The 20063-nt window shown below is 48.5% G+C and overlaps 1 protein-coding gene across 7 annotated transcripts in view; it reads right to left on the bottom strand.

Moving 5' to 3' along the window:
- ABCB9 (ATP binding cassette subfamily B member 9) overlaps positions 1-17715 on the bottom strand; it is a 36170-nt gene extending 18455 nt beyond the window's left edge. For 3 of the 7 annotated variants that reach the window (XM_050924296.1, XM_050924299.1, XM_050924301.1), the window contains exons 1-6: positions 17447-17635; positions 9098-9802; positions 8686-8800; positions 7426-7556; positions 5977-6182; positions 3376-3573 (exon numbers count right to left, since the gene is read on the bottom strand). In XM_050924296.1, coding sequence (XP_050780253.1) covers positions 3376-3573; positions 5977-6182; positions 7426-7556; positions 8686-8800; positions 9098-9722 — 1275 coding nt within the window. In that variant the 5' untranslated portion in view covers positions 9723-9802; positions 17447-17635. The other 4 variants (XM_050924300.1, XM_050924302.1, XM_050924297.1 and 1 more) reach the window with 3 other exon arrangements.
- Between the last annotated feature and the right edge of the window lie 2348 nt (positions 17716-20063).

The following is a 20063-nucleotide window of genomic DNA, read 5'->3' as shown; positions in this document are numbered from 1 at the left end:
TGTAATTTAAAGCTCTGATTCTGAAAAGCCCCAGGGAATGGAAGGAAGCATGATCCTGTAGTGAAAGCACTGGCCGAGGACTCAGGAGATCCGAGTTCAGTTCCTGTCTTTGCCACAGACTCCCTGTGTGACCATGGGCAACTCCCTTCAATCTCCCTGTGACTCAGTTTCCAATCTTTTGCTCTGATGTTGGATCTCTTTCGCCCATCCTTTGTCTTGTCTCTTGAGATTGCAAACTCTCACTGTGTGAGTAGCCAGTGCCAACTACAATTCAACCTTGATCCCAGCTGGGACCTCCAGGTGCTGCTGTGATACTAATTCAACAACAAGAAATAACAGTTTGCAGATCCCATTAACCTCCCTGGGAGCTGCAGTGATTCAGCACCTTTCTGTCCCCAAGTTAGTGCAGAAAACTCACAAATCATAGAAGCGTAGGACTGGAAGGGACCTCGAGAAGTCATCCAGTCCAGTCCCCTGCACTCAAGGCAGGACTATGTAATAAGTAGACCAACACAATTAAAACAAAGAACTAACCTAAACATGACTCGCCTTAGAACTCCATGACCAGATTAAATGCCCTATTTGGGGCCAAAGGGGAATATTTTAGCAGAGTTTTCATCTAGCCAAAAATGATAGCTTTTCACTTCAGTCTGAAGATGCCAGGAGAAGCCCATTTTCTCTATGCCCATGGTAGGCAAAGCTGTTATTAACATTGCTGGCTTCCAAGCAGAGGACGCCATTAGGACCAGAAATCTGCCTCATGTGGTCAAAGAAAAAATAAATAAAAACACTTAGGAGCATAGGCAGGGTCAGCAGTGGTTTACATTAAGGGGTCAGATGAGAGGCTGGAGTATATGGAAATTAACGAGCAACACACTAGTACCCACACATGCCCGTGCTTCCACCATGCAGCACCCTGCAGCTGTTTCTTTCAAGGGCAATTAAGGTCAACCCTGAAATCCAGAAAGTACATGTAAAGTTCAGCGCAAACATTGGCACTGGAATGTGTATGGAGCTCTGGCCTGGGGTCTAATATGCTAGATTACGTTATAAATCACAGTGGAATTACTCAAGTGTATTTCAGTGATGAATCCCGGTCATGTTGCGCATATGCTAAGAAATGCTGCCTTAAAGCCTCATCCAACTCTTACTTGATGTCAAAGGCAGTTTTTCCACTGACTTCAGTGGGAGCTGGATCAGACCCTTGAAAGAGAACTGGAAAATAAAGGTGCTTTGCATTTATCTAGCACTATTCATTCCAGGTTCTCAGGTGGGTAAGGTGCAATCAGAGAATACCAGGGTTGGAAGGGACCTCAGGAGGTCATCTTGTCCAACCCCCTGCTCAAAGCAGGACCAATCCCCAGACAGATTTTTACCCCAGTTCCCTAAATGGCCCCCTCAAGGATTGAACTCACAACTGTGGGTTTAACAGGACACTGCTCAAACCACTGAGCTATCCCCCCCCCCCAAATATGCAGATATACCCATCTCATAGAACTGAAAGGTCATGAAGTCCAGCCCTCTCACTTCACTAGCAGGACCAAGTACTGATTTTGTCCCAGATCCCTAAGTGGCCCCCTCAAGGACTGAGCTCACAACCCTGGATTTAGCAGGCCAAAGCTCAAACCACTGAGCTATCCCTCCCCCGTCAATGGTTCCATGATTTGCCCAAAGTCACATGAGCGAGTAGCAGAGTGTGGCATACAGAACACATGAATCCTGACTCATCTACTCTTCCACTGGCTAAGACAGGAGTGGGCAAACTACGGCCCACGGGACCGTCCTGTCTGGCCCCTGAGCTCCTGCCCCAGGATGCTCGCCCTTGGCTCCTCCCCTGCTGTCCCCTCGCAGCCTCAGCTCACTCGCTCTGCTGCTGGTGCAATGCTCTGGGCGGCAGGGCTGTGAGCTTCTGTGCTGCACGGTGGCAACGGCGTGGCTCGCTCCAGCTGGGTGGCGTGGCTGTAGTGCCCAACCACCAGTGCCTCCAGGCAGTGCGGGCAGGGAGCAGGGGGGGTTGGATAGAGGGCAGGGGAGTTAGGGGTGGTGGTCAGGGGACGGGGGTGGGGATAGGGTTGGGGCAGTCAGAGGGCAGGGAACAGGGGTGTTGAATGGGGGCAGGGGTCCTGGGGGGCAATCAGGAGGGAGGGGGGGGTTGGATGGGGCAGAAGGGGGCAGTCAGGGGTAGGGGTTCCGGGGACAGTCAGGGGACAAGGAGAAGGGGTGGTTGGATGGGACAGGGTTCCCAGGAGGGCCATCAGGAATGAGAGGAGTGGTTGGATGGGGTGGCGGGGGCCCGGGGGGGCTGTCAGGGAACGGGGGGGGGGTTGGATGGGGCAGGAGTCCGGGGGGGGGACGGACAGATAGAAGGTGGGGGCTGGGCCATGACCACCTCCCCAACTGACCCTCCATACAATTTATGAAACCCGATGCGGCCCTCAGCCCAAAAAGTTTGCCTACTCCTGGGCTAAGAGGTCAAAGTTAGCCAGTGAAAGCTGTTGACTACAAAGCCACGAATAAATCCATTCTACAAGCCAAAAATAATGAAAACAAATTCCTCCTTTATTCATCTGCCAAGACCTGACTTCAGGACTCTGCACTTCCCTGAGAAAGAGGTTGTTAGAGCTGAGCTAAATGTGTCAGTTTCATTTTGGACAGGTCTTCTCAATTTCCTGAGACACCGCGGGTTCGTGCTGTGAGCTTTGCTTTGGACGATCCCAAAAACTCAAAATGGTCTAGTTTTGCATCCAAACCATGAGAAATCACAAATCTTGCAGGGCTTTGCTAGAATGCCATGAGTCTCCCCGGAGTTGGTTCACAAACCTTTCAACAAAGGAATTTAGTGGAACCAGGTCAGTTGTGTGTGATTTTGCACTACTTTGGTTACCAGGAGAAGCCTCGAAATCGAGGCTTGACTGGCAACAAAGTGCCTTTCAAAAAAGAAACTACACTGAAAATGGTTTTGTCAGTTTCTGAGCAGCAGATCAAATCACACAAACTTTGTTTTATAGCTTAGGATACCAAAAACTAGCTGGCCTAAGTACATAATGCAATAACACGTGCACACAGTGCTTCAAATGCCCTTGACTGAGCTGAATTATAGTGCTACTTACTACAGGAAATTGCCTGTTGGATGACGCTGCTCAAAATCCCTAACAGAAATGTATATTTGTTTGGAGCGTTGAAAATAAAGCATAGGGGATAGTGAGCAGACTTTACACTTTGTGTCTCTTGTTAAGCCCCGCACCCCAAGCCTTTTATGTACAATGTATTACAACGTTCATAAAGCAGAGAACGAGCAGTATCAGAACATAACCCCTCCCAGCCCTCAGTATCATCACAGTGACAATAGGTGGCTCATAGAAACAAGGCACGTACCCCACTGGACCACACATAGTACGTATAGGCCAGGGCTTCCTTTTTGTTCAGTTTGTACACTTGCTGCAGTTTCTGCCAATAGACATTTGCTTCCATGTCCTCACTTGCAAAGCTGCGCACAGTCTTCATGGCCGAAATGGTTTCTTCTGCTGTGTTGTTGGCCTTCGCCAAAGCATTCTGAACCTCCTTGGAGAGCTTCTGCAGTGAACAAAGTAAACAAGGGACAGCAGGACTGTACTTACCAGAGGATGCTCCTGTTCCATTTTGTTGTGCTCCCCCCCTAAGGACGCACTGCACACCTGATGGAAAGGGATTTGGAGACCATTGGTCATGTCACTGTCCCTGGGCTGGTATGTCAGCCTAGAGGACTGAATCCCACAGAGGGGTTGTGGGAGGACAGGACTGAGAGAGAGTCCTGCCACTGGATCTGACAGACTCCTTCAGTGGCTCTGGGCCAATCACTATTATTCTTTGTGGATGATGACAGAGTTTAGAGCCTGATGTCAGGACCCGGGCCCATTGTGCTAGGTAGCGTATGTACATACGTACGTACGTATGCACACACACACACACACACAGTAAAAGACAGTTTCTATCCCAAAGAGCTTACAGTGTAAATAGAGAAGACAGACGAAAGGAGGAGACAGGATGTGCTATTATCCCCACGTCACTGATGAGGAACTGAAGCATGGAGACACTAAGTGACTTGTCCAAGGTCGCACAGGAAGTCTGCGACAGAGTCAGGAAATGAACATAAGTGCCTGTAGTGCTGGGATCTCTAAGCACATTGGGACAGCCAGCAGCTGCCTGTGACCGAAGCCCCAAAGGGGTTCTCCAGGTCAGAACCTAGGACCGGGGGGCACAATCTGGTGTCTGTGCACGTGCACACTCTGAACAGACAATGGCAATATGCAAACCTCCCCCACTTGCCAATTACACACTTCTAGCAAGAATAATCTTGGGGAGAGGGTGGAGAATCCGTACAGGGGAGCCACAACTGGACAGAATCCAGGCACGGCGCCTCTGCTTCTACAGCATGTGCATGTCACATGGGCGGCACTATGCACACAGGCAGGATTTGCCCCACGGCACTGACATTGAGAGCGATAAAGCTCTCAAAACACGGCACACAGCCCATGGCCTGTACTGATTCACGTGCTCCACCCAACGGAAGTGCAGGCATGTCACTTCAGAAAGAATTTTCGCCCGGGAGTCGGAGAGAGCAGTGCAATACGAGGCTCCTTATGAACAATGAGACTCAGCCAGGTGCGCACACGCCCCAACCGATATTACAGGTTAGGACAGTGGAGCTGGCACAGCTGTAGACTCAGAGGAGGAGATGTATTAGATCACCCCAGTGCTCTCTCGGGGACCGGGGCGGGATTCCTCCCTGCGGTACATTTTCTGTTGTTTTGTCCTTTTTCTAAAAGTCCCAAGCAATGGGGATTCCACTGTTTCCACAGACTAACAGAGCTCACATTGGGACTAAAAAGAGACAGGAATAGAGAAAGCACTGTGTATTGCACACACAAACCCGGATGGGGGTGGGGGGAGGAACAAATTAGACAGACACCTTTCCCTGTAAAGAACACATTCCTTTGATATCCCCAAGATCATGCTATGAAAGGGCCTGTAATTTCATTCGATTGGTTAACAGAGAAATCCAGCATCAAGACAGAAGGTCTTCTGAACACTAAGCAAACATCTGTTTGTTTAATCTTACCAGACGAGACCAATAGCACATGCAGCCAGCACTTCCACTGTGACAAGAAAAACCTTACAGGTCTTATTTAGGGATTTGGGGAGCACAGGTGTGGCCAGGAGGAGCGGCACAATCCAGTTTGGGGAAGTGACTCATTCCAGAAACTGATGGGTGAGACTACAGCCAGCCACAATTAGACTGATGGATCAGGGGGCTGTGACCAGCTAAAGCTCATTGTGGGGATTTGTATTAACTGCTAGTTCTAACCCGCTCTTTCCATGTCAGCAGCAAATGAAGGGAAACACCTCTGGTCTGGTTAAACTCTCTGTCTTGATGGATCTGCAGAACTGATCACCGGCTACTTCAGACAGAAAGGAGAGAGAAACAGGGAACAAAGATTGGGAACGCGCCTGTGGAAAGCTTGTGGTGCAACAGTATCCTAAAGATTCCTCACCACATACTTTGGAACCCACGTTTTTCTAGACGATCACTCTGGGTGCTCAAGAGCTACAGCCAATGTTGCTCTCTGGATGGCCAGCAGGAGGCAGTACAACAGCACAGATTGCACCCTCCCCTACTCATATACAGCATCCCTGTTGTATGCGGCATCCTTCCCTGAACTCCAGTGAGCCATCCTGACTCCTTGGAGCCAAAGCAGGCCTTAGGCACAAGCAAAGCAAGGGAGTGTTTGGGGTCCTGTGCTGCCACCACAGCTCACAGGCTGGCCTGCTCTCTTCTCCCTGGCAGCCAGACTGGAGGGGAGACAGTTCATTCGCTGCTCACCCCCAATCTCCATGAGAAGCAGCCCACAGCTAGGTCACTTGGCCCATGGAAGAGTCCTGCTTTGGGGGAGACAGAGGGACTCGGCATACTTTAAAGATGCAAGCAATCTGCCTTACCTTGTAATATTTCCCGTAGAGGTCAGACACCAGCATGATGATGGGGAAGCCCATGAAGGTCACTAGAGACAGCTGCCAGGACAGGCTGAACATGAAGACGATCACGCCCGTCGCCTTCACCAAGTTGCGCAGGAAGATGTTAATGTTCTGGGAAACTAGGTCGCTCACGATCGTTGTGTCAGAGGTCAGCCGGGAGATGATGTCCCCTGCAAGGCAAAGGAGAGTGGGGGGAGAGCTCCGATCTGTCAGTGCTTCAGGAATCACAGCCCCCATCTCCGTACCAGCACAGGCAGGTAGTGATTGCACGTGCCCTGAGCCAAACTGGAGGGTCATGGGGAACCAAGAATGACATGTGCACAGATCAGGGGCTCAGGGGATGCAGCCACAGAACCTTTCAGATCTAGGCTCCCAGTTCAAATCCAGGCCAGGTCAGTGGTGACTGGAAGCTGTTACTGTACCACCTGCTGGCAGGTCAGTGGGTGGCAGAAAATGAGTTTGGCAGGTCTCGGTCAAGGTGAGACCACCACAAAATCTACTACCACGATCAGGCTCTTTGCTGGCAATCTCAGCAGAGCCCAAGTACTGAATGGGCCCCGGAGACTGAACCACCCTCACATCCTGCAAGACAGGGCAGAGGCACATTGCTGGATACAGGTGTATGTAGGCGGTTTGCCTGCTGCTGAATGTACCTACATCCTCCAGGGCTGTCACTCAGTTCACATGAACATTTGTTATTTAACAACCACAGGTTATGTATTGCAGGGAGGGCACCTGCCCAGGGTAGAGAAGCCAAAACACACAGACTAGTGACCAGCCCAGCAGGTTCCTGCAAACACCAGCTGTCAAGACCTGCTTGGGACTTCTCTGCATGTCCTAAAGCTCAATTGGGCAAAGCACTAGACAGATGCACTGCAGGGCCCAATCCTGCACTGGCTCCTTGCAGGGACTAAATGGGTTTGAAACAGGGCTGCTGCAATCTGAATCTGTATAAGTTTCCCCTTTCCCCCTCCCCCCAAGTCCTGTAGCAGTTCTTAAGGAATACCCTGAGCCCCCATCTTCCACTAGTGACCACTGAGATGCAGAGGGGCAGAGAGCCAAAGCTTTCGTGGTATCTTTCGGCCATGCTGAATGTTACAGTCAGAAACTATGGATAAACTGCGGACTCTGATCTCCAGAAGGAGCAACCAAGCACCTCCCTTCACTTTAGATTGCAGGATTTATATGGAATTCCCGTAGGCCATGAATCTGATAAACACTGTTAGCAGGTACTTGGAAATCAGTGCATTAGTGTTTCAGGTCAATCACTTACTCAGACTGTATTCTCATATCTTGAGAAACAATGGAAATGTGGCGTCCCAAGCACACTTGCCTCCCAGAGATCATCATCACGCGAGGATTAGGCTGGACTGCTGAAAGAGAGACTGATCTCATGGAGGGAGAGAAACCAACCTGTGCGATTCTCATCAAAGAAACTTGTCTCCTGAGTGACCAGTGACTGGAAGAGGCAGTTGCGGAGTCGAATATTCAGCCTGGCAAATATGAGCGTAAAAACGCCACCCCGGATACCTGCGGCAAATGAGCTAATTGCAGATAAGAGACGTTATATAACAATGTGCACAAAATCCACTCCTTAACACAACATAAAAGCCCCATCAGACCCAAGACAGACACATCGAAACAGGGACCAATGATAATACTTCGTACTGAAAGTGCCTTTCATCCCAGGATCTCAAAGAGCTGCTCGGACAACTAGCCTGACAACACCCCACCACCTGAGATGGATCTCATTATCCCCACTTTACAGATTGGGAAAACTGACGCACAAATGCGAAAGTGGCATGGCTAAGTCAGTGGCAGAGTCTCAGGTATGTGCTATCACTACTAGACAACGCTTCCACTGCATATTAACACCACGCGTCCGGTTTTAGACAACACAGAAGTGTCAAGAGTAGAAACAAGAGAAACTTTTGTTACAAAACCCAGAATCAGGCTGGTACAAACTAATCTTAAACATAAAAAAAAAAAACCCCTTTCAGTTGCGCCCTGGTCACTTTCACAGTTTCAGATGGAAACCATGAAAAACTTCATGTCATTATAGTGGCAAGCAGGATGCACATGGCCATTCAGTCCAGGGCTCATTTGCCCCAGAATGCCAAGTGACTTAGGGACACAGAGCTGCGTTAACCAAAACTAACCTACAAGCTGGCGTGACATCTGGTCCCTCTGCAAACTGCATCTGCCAGTTTTGTGCAGCTGTCACCAGGGAAGAGTCAGAGATGGGCCAAAGCTTTGCCTCTGAATCTCCTTGTCCTCTGCAAGGATGTTTGAAAGATAAAACTAAACCAAGTGTTTAGGATCTTTCCCTACTCCCTCTTGAGTCTGTAAATACTGTAACAAAGTCATGGCCATCTAAGGCTTCACGGTTGTCATTCTGCTGCCACATTGTGGGCACTCAGAACTGCGCAGCAAGAGCAGGGATTACCTACATCTTATGGGTCCACATGGACACATCCCAGCCACCTGAGCTAAAGGAAAACTGCTGTTAGCAGCTTCGCACCTGAAACACAAAGCTGAGTGAGCAGTTCCTAATCCATCGAGCAGAGGTTCATATAACCACTAGCCAGTTCAGGACAATACTATGGAAGAAGGTTTAAACCTCAACGTAATAAACTTCTTATAACTGAGGCACAAATAATCTATCGCAGTTACCTTCCTATAGCAAGAAGCGACATAATCACCACTGCGGTGGAAAACTGATCCATGCTTTTTTGGATGACTATTCCATCAATCGCCAAGCCAGTGTAATAAGGAAGGAATGTTTCTCCTGTATGGGAGAAGCATAAGAGACGGTGGATTAGAACAAGAGGCAGGGTTTCAAACACAGAGCTATCGGGTAAAGCAAATGTTAGCAGTGGAGTTTAATTGGTTTCTGGGAACAGTAATATCTTTGACGGTGTTTCTGGCCTTGATAATCTAGGTGTGAGACAAAGATTAAAAGGTTGTTTAAGCCCAATATTTAGATTTCATCAGGGTGGACAGGTGTGATTTTTATAGAACTGATATGGATAGAAAATATGGAATTTTGATCTTGGCAATGTCCCTCTAAACGCCAGTCACTCACCTAAAGCAGCAACCAGAAGGAAGAAAGTGGCTATTCCGAGGAAGAGAGCATCTGGTTTGGTGTAAGACAGCAGCTTATGGATAGTGGCTCCTGACACCTCTTCCCTCTTTTCCTGCACAGTAACAGGGCTGGGGTCACATATCTCCTCTGCTTCCGCCCTGGACTCCGAACTGACCCCCAAGACTTCTCTGGAGGACGTGACGGAAGACAGCAGCTGCCACAGGCAGGAAGTTGCAGCCAGCGACACATACGTCCATGCAAACAAACTCCAAAACCAGGGGTCCCGAATAGTCTTCCTGACCTCCGAGTAGAGCAGCAGTTTGACCAGGGTGTAAATGCCGGCTAGCAGGCAGACCAAGGTGATGAAGGTCTGGGATGCTCTCAGGCGCTTGGGGCCATAGGTTGAGTTCCTGGCAACCCCAATGGCAGCGCCGAGAAGCAAGCAGCTCCTGTACAGACATGTCCCCCACACGTCCAACATGGAATTAAAGACATTGAAATGCTTCAGATCCTGGACAATGTCCTTGCCGCTACGGCTGTGCACGTACAGCAGTGTGGTCACCAGCACGTCCACGCCGGTGAACGCCAGAGTGCAAGCCACAGCCTTCCAGACTCTCATCTTCATCTGACTCTGGGGAGAGGCAGATTTCAGTTTGAGACAGCGAACCCCCTAGTCCAAGGTAAAAACTTCCATGTTAGTCCTTCCTGGGATGGGGAAAGGAACAACACAAGAATATCAGTGACCTTTATGAAGTGGCAGAGAGGGGGACCGAGCGCTGTGGAGCACTGCGGTTTAGTTTCACGTGAGAGCTCTGGTTCTGCCGGAGGCCAATTCCCTGCCATCCCCTCCCAGATCAGGATACTCTGGGGCGCTGGCAGAAGGGGTGCCCACAGCTGAACAATATGCCTGAGTTTGAGCCTGCTTTTCAGGCTGACCCTACGGTTCCAATTTTTAGGGCCGGGAATTATTTCTAGGCTACAGGTAGAGTCATGGGGTGTTTTCAGCTACTCTCTTCAATGCCGGACAGCCCAATTATCAGCACCACGGTGTTAACAATAGGCTCCAGGAGGTCCCCAGAACATGATGTCAAGCAAATTGTTTTGAAATGTCTCTGTGATGTCTCTCCGTTGCAGCCACAGGAGCGCTGTGTGGTGAAGGGAAACCATCAAGGCAGACAGGCTCCAAGTTGGCATGCACCATCCCTACCCCCAGAACTTATATTTATTCATGTTTCTTGGACGGATCAGGTCCCTGAAGCCAGAGCGGCTGCAGGCTAAGACCCAGGTGACAACCAGCTCTCTGAACACATGATGGGTGTGCGATAGGGAGTGTCCCCCAGGCCTCTGCTGCGAGCTCCCCACTGCGAGCCAGCAAGAGAGAGAGGGCCGGCTCTTTGTGCCCGCACGAAAAGGGCTCCTGAATATGATTCAAAAGGGATTTGCCACAAGAGACAGAAGCAGGTGGCAGAGGTTTGAAATCAGATGGCTGGACCCCAGTTTCTAGACACTGAAAAGACAGCTCGCTCCACCAGGGCTGGTTAAAGTGTAAGGTGTGTCCAAGTGGGAACGCAGCAGCCAACAAAAGCAAAGGTAGAAAAACTGCTCGAGGGCGCCAGCAGCCCAATAGACTATTTAAGCAAGGAGGGGGGCACTTCCTGGCGGGCAGAAGAATAAATAATACCTAGTTCTTATCTGGCGCTTTTTATCTCACTCCTACTTTCCAAAGGAAGGAATGGAACATTATCCCCATTTACAGGTGGACACTCAGGCCAAAAATATTTCTTTCCCTTGGTTATTAAGATGATGATGTGTTTTTTTTTTAAATGTGAACAGTACAGAGTTTAAGCATAGAAGTTTCTGGTTATTAGGGAATAACATACAGATTATCAAGGGGTGCAAAATTCGGTTTAAGATTGGATGGCATGGGGAATACATAATCTGCAATATCCCTGAGCAGGGTAAAAGGTTAACGAGTCAAAGTACAGACAATGAGATATGAGGATATGTTGCTCACATGAGGGCTAGGTTCAGGTGTGGAGTATAATGAATGGATACGATGATGAGGATAGATTGACTCTCATTTGGGGAGATTTAACGTTCAGTGAGCTTATGGTTCCAGTTCATATGGCAGTACATTAGATTCAAACCAGGCAGTACCTGAAAAGTCTATTTTACTCTTCACTACTGATGCTGTGTTTACTCTTGGCACTTCTCAATGAAAATAAACCGGTCAGTTCCGGTGTCCCTCTGCTCCCCTCATCAGTTTCATTCCCCGAGTGTCCTGCATGATCCCAACCTGCTGTCTGTTCGGGTTGCAAAAACCACTAGATCCCGACAAAACTAAGTTTTCATAGACAGCAAATGAACCAGTTAAAATGCAATCTCTCAAGAGAAACAAAACCTACAGCCTGGACCTCAAGGAACAGCTGGTGATGCTGAAAGCCATGTGCTCTGTTCTGATCGTCGGGCCTGCAAGTTTACCGTAATTCTGAGCTCACATATGAAAGTACGTGAAAGGTCATCAGATGTCACAGTAACTTATAACAACAAATGTTAATGGAAAGAGGTATGAAAGGGAGACAAAAAGATTGAATTATTCTAAACAAAAAGGCCATGTTGATATAATCCCATGACGCCGTTGAAATCATGCTTGGTAAAGACAGAAGATGTGGAACCAAAAATTAATGAGCCAAGACTGGTGTGTCCAATATTAGGCCTAATTGGTGAACAAAATAATGAACGGCTGGGCTACTCCACCCACCATTTCTTCTGGGGGTCTTTAAAGAAAGAGGCTTGGGGCTGGGGGAGGATAGAGAAGAACAGATGGCATCTACTGGAGTGAGCTTCACCATCATGGCTGCCACCTTCACCATGTCCTGGAACCCCAGTCCTTCTTGGCCTTGATCCTGAGAGATGTCCTAACCAGATTGGGCCAAGAAGAGGAGCCCAAATAAGACCCCAACTCTGCCAGTTCCAGCTGAATCCCAGATACCACCTGGGATGAAATGGAATCGGACTTTAAGAGCAACAGCAACAGATTCAGCCCATCTCAACTCACTAGTTCTCTTTCCCCCAAAAGGCCAATTATTACCATCTTTAATATCATCTAAGAGACTGTCAAGCAAGGGCCTTTTCCTTCTAAAAACTCTCTTCAGCTAAAGGAAAGGGAACAAACAATGTTGTTAAAATGAATGCCTTACTGAATGCTTCTCATTTCAAATGCTTCAGCCGGTGTTCCTTCTTTTCAGTATCTTTAATAAAAGGTCATAAAATGTAAGGGCCTGTTTGCCATGGTGCTAATCAGGCTGAGGTCTCTCCATTCCAAACCCCAAAGCTGGTTTAACACTGTTTAATACTGAACAGTGACTGGGTTATATTAACACCTTCGGCCCATTCATTCTCTATCTAAATTAATACAACAGCTGTAAACACAGCCCCTCGTTAAATGCCAGCACGTTCCTGACCCCAGAGGTCCTTATTATTTTCATTATAAACCCTACAAATACTTTACAAAATTCAAAGGGCAAATAAAGTAACAACCTTTTCACTTCAACGCCTCTGTCTGTTCTTATGGAGACGGAATAGTGGGACAGAACCGGTCCTTCCCTAGCAGTTGGAGACCTGGACCAATAGGACTGAGCGCTCCAGCATGTGTTCTGACATACTCTGGAGCTGGCCACTGGAGGCCAGGCTTGGTTTAGGGATGAATTATCTCAGTACCTTTCGGACGAAAGCCTGTGGATGAAGGAAAGCTTTGGCTATTAAGCACCATCTACTATTAAGGTTGCCTGTTCATAAAATCATTGAAGTCTGGAGCAACAGAACAAAAATACCAAATGGCTCCAGAGCCACAAACCCTCTGTTTACTTTTCTAAAATCTAAAAAGTGGCCTAAAATGTTGCTAAATCCCAATTCCTTCCAGGCAAAGATGAAATTAGTTTTTATGTAACAAATTTCAAAACCCTTGAAGTTTCTGATCCTATGGTAGCAAACCAGTCCTCTCTCGCCCCTTCTACAAAGGAACAACATAGGCAATCAAGTGCCTGAAACACGGGATTTCAAATAATCAAGACAGCAGGCAGTTTCAGTCACCACTGTTCATAAAAGATACACTCCACAGTCTAAGAAACACAAGAAAGAAGATCAAATTACTCTCCCCTGCTGTGCAGTACAAAATGGGGCAGAAGAAGGTAGAAGAAAGAGGCTTCTCCCCTAAGACTGGGCAATGAGAAACCCAAAGCTCAGACACCAAAGACAGAGCGATATTAACAAGAAGTAGGTGTTGTGGATACTCTGCCTTAAAATGTGTATTTATCCAAGCACAGAGTGCCAGGTTTAATTTAACACAAAAGTCACTGCATGTAACCGACAACACAGGGCTAGCTCTGGGCAGCCACTTCAAGGGTTTATTACTCAGTTGATACGACTCCTAACAACTTGGGGTCCGTTTTTTAAATCTCACTGCACAATGTGCATCACTGCACTTTCCCGCAGTCCTGTTAGTGCAGTGCAATCGATTGATCCAAAGACATGTATTGGCTCATGCTGTTGCACAAAAATAAACATTCAGGGTCCAATTTTCAAGAGAGCTCAGCATTCAACAGCTCCCATGTAGGCACCTAAATCAGTAGCCAGAATTTCAGAGAACATTCATTAGGGGGCCTAAATAGGAGCGCCACACTTGAAATTCTGGCCCACGCGAACCAGCTTTCAGTAACCATCTGGCTCCCCCTACTGGATCTGCAGGAAAAGCACCCTAAATGGCTTTCTAGCTTAACCACCATTGGAGTCCTCGGCTCAAGAGAACTAGCTCCAATCTGTGCCTACCTCATCCTAATGCAGGCTCTGTACCAGTCTGTGTCCAGAGCTAACACTAGGCGAGATCGATCACCAGCCAGCAGACGAGGAATTTCAAATTGCACGTCCTCCCATGTGGAGAGGCCCTGATCACCATGGGGGCCTCTGGACACTAGAACACAAATAAATAATGAAGCATAAATGCTGTTACCAGGTGGGTAGAATAAGGAACCTCACAAGAGGTTGCATGATCATGCCCTGGGTTAGAGTAATCACTGACTTGACTGACACCACTGAAGGCACTGTTTGTGTGAGAACCTTCTCCTATACAGCTCCTGCTGGGGTCACTGAAATGAGGTCCCTTCTGCGGTCCAAAGAGGCTGGGGCAAATCTTTCCTCCAGTGAAAGGTGCCTGTGACCTTTAAGACCCATGCAGAACAGACAGGGCCTTTGTACTGGAGGCCTCAGCCAACGTCATGGTTTATCATCGTCATCTATTATTCACGAAATAATTCTCTAACAGCTTATATAGCCGGGGAAATGGACCAGCAGAGCTACAGCAGAATAGTTATTAATGACTAGAATAATAGTTATTCCACTTTAGCTGTGTTGGTCAATTTTCTTGGGTAGACAAGCACCGAGAGGGGCATTTTTCTCAAAGGCACAAGGGAGAATTAAGGACCCAATTCCCTGGGACAGTGAGGGGGAGTTGGGCACCTAACTGCCCTTTGTGCCTTTGAAAATCTCCCCCTAATTTATTTGATCTGTAGATCACTGTCCGCTACACGTGCAGTGAAGGTCCCATGCCTGCTGCCAGGGTCTGTTCCCGTCAGAACCGCTAACAATCCAGCCAGCAAGAGCTGGAACGAGCAGAACAACTTCCAAATACCCCAGTGCCGGATCTCTGTCTGCAGAGAAGGGCTCTGAACCCACCCAGACATTGACAGCCGAGTAACCTCAGCACTAGCTCCGCTTAATTGGTCTCTTGCTCTGTTTGGGCTTTGCCTCTCTTTGGTGCTAGCTGGTCTCAGGAGCCCTACAGCTCTCTCTAATCCTGGCCATCTCCCTGGCTCAGCTCCCCAGGCCAAAGGCCTCTGGGGCAAGCTTGGCATCATCAGCCTCTCAGGCTGAACCCACCCAATACCTCACCCCACCCCATCCCCAGTGAGGAGGATCTGGAATTCAAAGGGAGGCCAATAGAGACACTATTGTAACACGCGTGAACCCTGGAGAATGGAGGATTTCTAGTTCCTTTACAAATGTCCCTTCTATTTTCCTGGCCAAAAGAGGCTGATTACGATCTAAGCAAAAAATGCTGTTTGTCTTTCCACCGCATTCAAATCTGCATTACACCCCCAAATTGCAGCAGGGCTTCCTACAGGGGACAGCACCAAGGGCAAGCAACAAAGAAGAAAGCAAGCAGATGAAGGTCTGTGTGTGAAAACCAGAGGACATAGGAGAATGAAGCTTCCAGCAGCAGGAATGGAGTGGCTGTTTCATGGCAGGATTGGAACCCAGTGGAGAAAGGGCAGCAGAAGCTCCAGCCAAAACCAAATATTTCTAATTAAGAACTCAGCCACAGACTCCTGTGTGTCCCGAATAACATTCCAGAATAGAACTGGACTGACACGTTATCTGTTGCATCCAATAGCACCTGGACTCCCTGTGTCACAGGTGCAGGGTGCAGCTCCAGTAGATTGGAACCTTGACAGTTTAAATACTATTTAAAATAAACAAAAGTGACTGAATGTCCAGATCCTATTAGTTGCATCGGAGGCTCTACTATTGTGGATTTCCCAGTGCCTGTGCATTAAACCCACCTATTGCTCTGAGGCAGTCAAAAAAAAAAATCAAGCAAATTTTAGTGCTTGTAAAAGATGTTGGATTGACAGTGTCTGCATCCAGCAGCTATGCAAACTGCTCCCCACTACCCCACCAATGTGCTCCAGCCCCACAGGGCGGGGAGGGGGGGATTCAGAGTCCATGCACCGCTGAGCACTTGGCCTTTCTGTTGAGAGTGTCCTCGGGGTGCCAGTTAGCGCCAGCTGTAATAAGGAAACCTGACAATTAGAGGAACTGGACTGAGACCCACAATCTCATTTCCTACAGGACACTAGAACAACCATCCAGAGATAAGGACTTTTAGTGACAGTCTGTGCTTGTTGCAAATTAGTGACAAATCCTAAGGCTAAAAAATTTCATATCCCCTCATCTGTTCCTTTGGCCACTTACAAACTCCATCTGATGCAAAGTTTTATAAATGCGATTTCTAACAAGTGTCTCATCAGACTCAAGGAAAATAGACTATATAGCAGATTAGGGAAAAGGCACTAGACTTTTGGCTAATGTGATAGAAATTAGAAACAATTACAGTCTATTTGATCTTGCTTAGCCAAATCAAAAGAGAAAAACAATCGTAACAAATGAATTGCTTGATAACACCACATTAAACAGGTCTCAATAAAACACAGCCTTGACTTGCACATCCGTTTTTGAACTCTACTATTATGATACAGCTGTTACTGTAATAAAAGGAATATAATTTGTGTTACTCTTTAGTTTAAAAAAAAAGAGTTTATAAAAATCTATATGATCAGCAATGAGCCATCTGCAGAATTTTGTTTTGGCTAGAGCCAGAATGGTGTTTAGTATCATAATTCTAGTTCATGTTCCATTAATTAAGTTATTTATTAACTTTATTAATGGAACATGTTGTAGAAGACTGTCCAAATGGGAAATTAGATGTACTGGTGTCATTATTGTTGTTGTTACTCCCTTTATGCAACTGTCACCAAGTGACCTGACCACCATGTAGTGAACTCAGAGCGGGGTGTCTACATGTTTTGTTCTGTTGCAATGTTAACGTGTGTGTGTGGTGGGGTTGTCTAAGGGGGACCAGACCAGACCAAATCAATACAATTGACAAGCTACACAACGTTCAGCACATATTGCAAACGGGCAAGCACAAGGGGCCCGATTCTGATCTGGCTTCTGATCCTGACCTGCGTTACACCTGATTTGCATCATATACAGGCGAGACTCATCTTACACGGGGGTTCCGTTCCGTGGTTAGCGCGTAAAGCGAAAACCTCATATAGTCAAAATTACATTGAGTTGAATGGCGGGTGGAATCGCCCGCACTACAGAAACAGTATTTAAATTGTTATTTTTCGCTCTTTTTTATTTTTGCCGACCACGTAAAGCTGAAATTGCGCATGTTAAATGCCCATAAGATGCAACAGACCTGTAAAAGGAAGGCAGGATCAGACCCAGGGGTACCCACCCAGCCACCCTCCTTCTCACTCATTCTGAAAGTGGCCAGGGTGTTCCAGCTCTGATCTGCGCCAGCAGACGCTGGCAAGCGTCAAGTCCCCACTTGTGCTGGGGGAAGGGGAATTAGGTGCATGTTGCCAGCTGCCATGCAGATGCCAGCTAAGGTGACCAGACAGCAAGTGTGAAAAATCGGGACGGGGGTGGGGGGTAATAGGAGCCTATATAAGAAAAAGACCCAAAATCGGGGCCTGTCCCTATAAAATCGAGGCATCTGGTCACCTTAATGCCAGCCTGGTTTGATCTTTCCAAACACACCGTCACCCTCCGGGTCCTGCGTCAACAACCAGGGACTCTGCGCCTCTTGCAGCCGGGGGAGACCCAAACTCAGCGCCCGCCCCGGGGCAGCGACGGAGCAGGTACAGCGAGCTGAGCTGCCCTGCAGACAGGGTCCCAGACCGGCGCTGCACCGGCGGCTCTTACCTGGCCGGCGGCAGCAGGAGACTCGGAGCGTTGCGGAGCCGCACGGCCCCCGGTCCTGCAGAACAAAGTCGGAAGTGGGAGGAGCCTATCCGGGTGACATCAGCAAGACACGCCCACCTCTGCAGCCGGTTTTGGGTGAGGGCGGGGGGGTCTAGGAGGGAGAAATCGCAGCCACGTGCCTGGCCTGACCTGCAAGCATCTGGGGCCCTTGGGGAGGGACTCTACCCTGGCCCCTGGCTTGCACCGGCTGCTTGACCGCAGGAGGAGCCAGGGCTGCAAGCTGGGGCTTGTGTAAATGCATCCGCCTAGCCCCAGTGGGCTCCTGGTCCTACCCCTTGGGGGCTCCCCACTGCCCTACACAGGGCTTTGCACTGGGGGTGCCAGTTTTGGTTGGGCGTGTTCCTGACAATCTGTAAATAAAGATTAATCTTTAATGCCTGGAGACTCCAGGCCAATCCTGGAGGCTTGGCAAGCCTATTTGCAGGGGACCTTGCTCCCAGAGCTGCTCTCCTAGCCCCTGGCTGCAGCCTCCAGTCCTGCATGTGGCTCGATTTACTCACGCTGGGCACGTCGATGGTAACCTGCCCCTGGGGATCCACAGCTGCCAAGCTTGGCTGGAGCCATAAACACAAGGTCAGACTGGGGATTGGTGCAGGGTGAGACCCTCCTGCCACATCCCCTGAATTTTAACCCTGCAATAGCCAGGGCCTCCAGCCTCCCGTGTAAGGAGGTGCCCAGGTTCAGCTGCTAAGGCCCTAGTGTTGCCTGGACTCTGGTCCTTTTAGGCTGAACAAACAAAATGGTGATGCTGATTTAAAGTGCAAAGTGAAGCAGAGCCAGGGCCAGCTCCAGGCACCAGTGTAGCAAGGAGGTGCTTGGGGTGGCCAATTCAAATGGGACATCTGGGTCTTCGGTGGAAATTCGGCAGCGGATCCCTCATTCCCTCTCTTCCTCTCTGAGCTGCCGCCAAAAAGGACGAGAGGGAGGACCCACGGTGCAGTTGAGCTGCCGCCGAAGTGCCGCTACTCTTTTCCCCCCTTCCACTTGAGATGGCAGAAAAGCTGGAGTCAGCCCTGAGCAGAGCAGCAGGCCTAGGGCATAATTAACGCAAGCACCTGGGCCAAGTTCAGAGCCTTTGTACCAACCTCCCCACCCCCGACCACCCTTCTGTGCCCCTGTACTGGCAACTCACAGCCCTTCCCCATCTTCCTTCCAGGAGCAAGGGCAGATGGTGCAGAAACAGCACAGCTGCCCCTGTGGCAGAGAGCAGGAGAGAAGGAATAACTCCTGGCTGCGCTCTTCTTGCTTCAGGCTCTTGGGAGCTGTGGCTCTCCAGCCAAAAAGGCTCACATTGGTGTTTATCCTCCAGTACAAGCTTCCTCCACTCCCCATTTTTAGATGTCCTTTTCATGGGGTGAAAAATGTTTCTACAGCTGTCCCAAAGGGAAAGTTCAGATTGCTTTGTCCATCCTGAAATCAATCCGCTTTCCCTGCCATGGCTGGATTCAGGGATGATCTTGTTATAAAGAGGCAAAATGTGTTAAACTAGGTGTGTAGTGAAAACGTGCACATTGCCCTGGCAAAGTTATACAGCAAGTCAAGACTGGAATGAGCCCTGTTCTCCCATGCACATCTTGCCTTCTCCTGAGCGACTTGGGGATTATTACAAAGAGTTTCTGGCAGCGTTACAAAGAAGAGAGAAGTCCACCAGCCAGCTGCATGCACCCTTCTTCCTCTCCAGCAACAAAAGTCTGATCTAATTTACCCCAGACCACCACACAGCCAGCCCGGAAGTTACACACATTAAAGAAAATGTTATCTACAAAAAACGTCCAAATGCTTTATTCTTTACAGTGCTTTGTTAGCCTCCAGCAACAGGAAATACAAAATAGGCCTTTGATTTAGGCAGTCACTCAGCTCAAGAGGATTTTCAATTAACCCCCTAACTCTAGGTGAGAGTTGTGAGGGACCTAGTTTCAAGAAGTCCAAGAACTGACATATAAATATTTCCTTTCAAAATCGGAATAGCCCTCATATCTCAGAACTATGAAACTGTTGTAACCTCCTCCCCTGTACATGCCTTATCACAGGGCTAGGACGCAGTTACTTTATATACAAAACAATATTAATACCTAGACTCTTTATTGTCACAAGTGCAGTAGTCAACATTCCCCAGCACTTCTGGACTTGCATGCTACTCTGTATAACCCCAGACAATATGGGAACTGACTGCATGGGACTCTTAGAATTCATTCCATTTTAGGGAAGAGTAGAATGTGAAAGCTCAAAGCACAAGGCCAAGTCTCCCTCTGCCAGGACAATCAGAGAAAAACCCTTCTAATTTTCTGAGTTTGACCCCTCCAACACGAATGTGTAAATGTCAGGCTATTTACACATCCAAAGTACACACAGGAAC

The sequence above is a fragment of the Gopherus flavomarginatus genome, chromosome 15, assembly GCF_025201925.1.
Source record: "Gopherus flavomarginatus isolate rGopFla2 chromosome 15, rGopFla2.mat.asm, whole genome shotgun sequence".
Classification (NCBI taxonomy): domain Eukaryota; kingdom Metazoa; phylum Chordata; order Testudines; family Testudinidae; genus Gopherus; species Gopherus flavomarginatus.
This window is presented reverse-complemented; position numbering and strand designations above follow the sequence as displayed.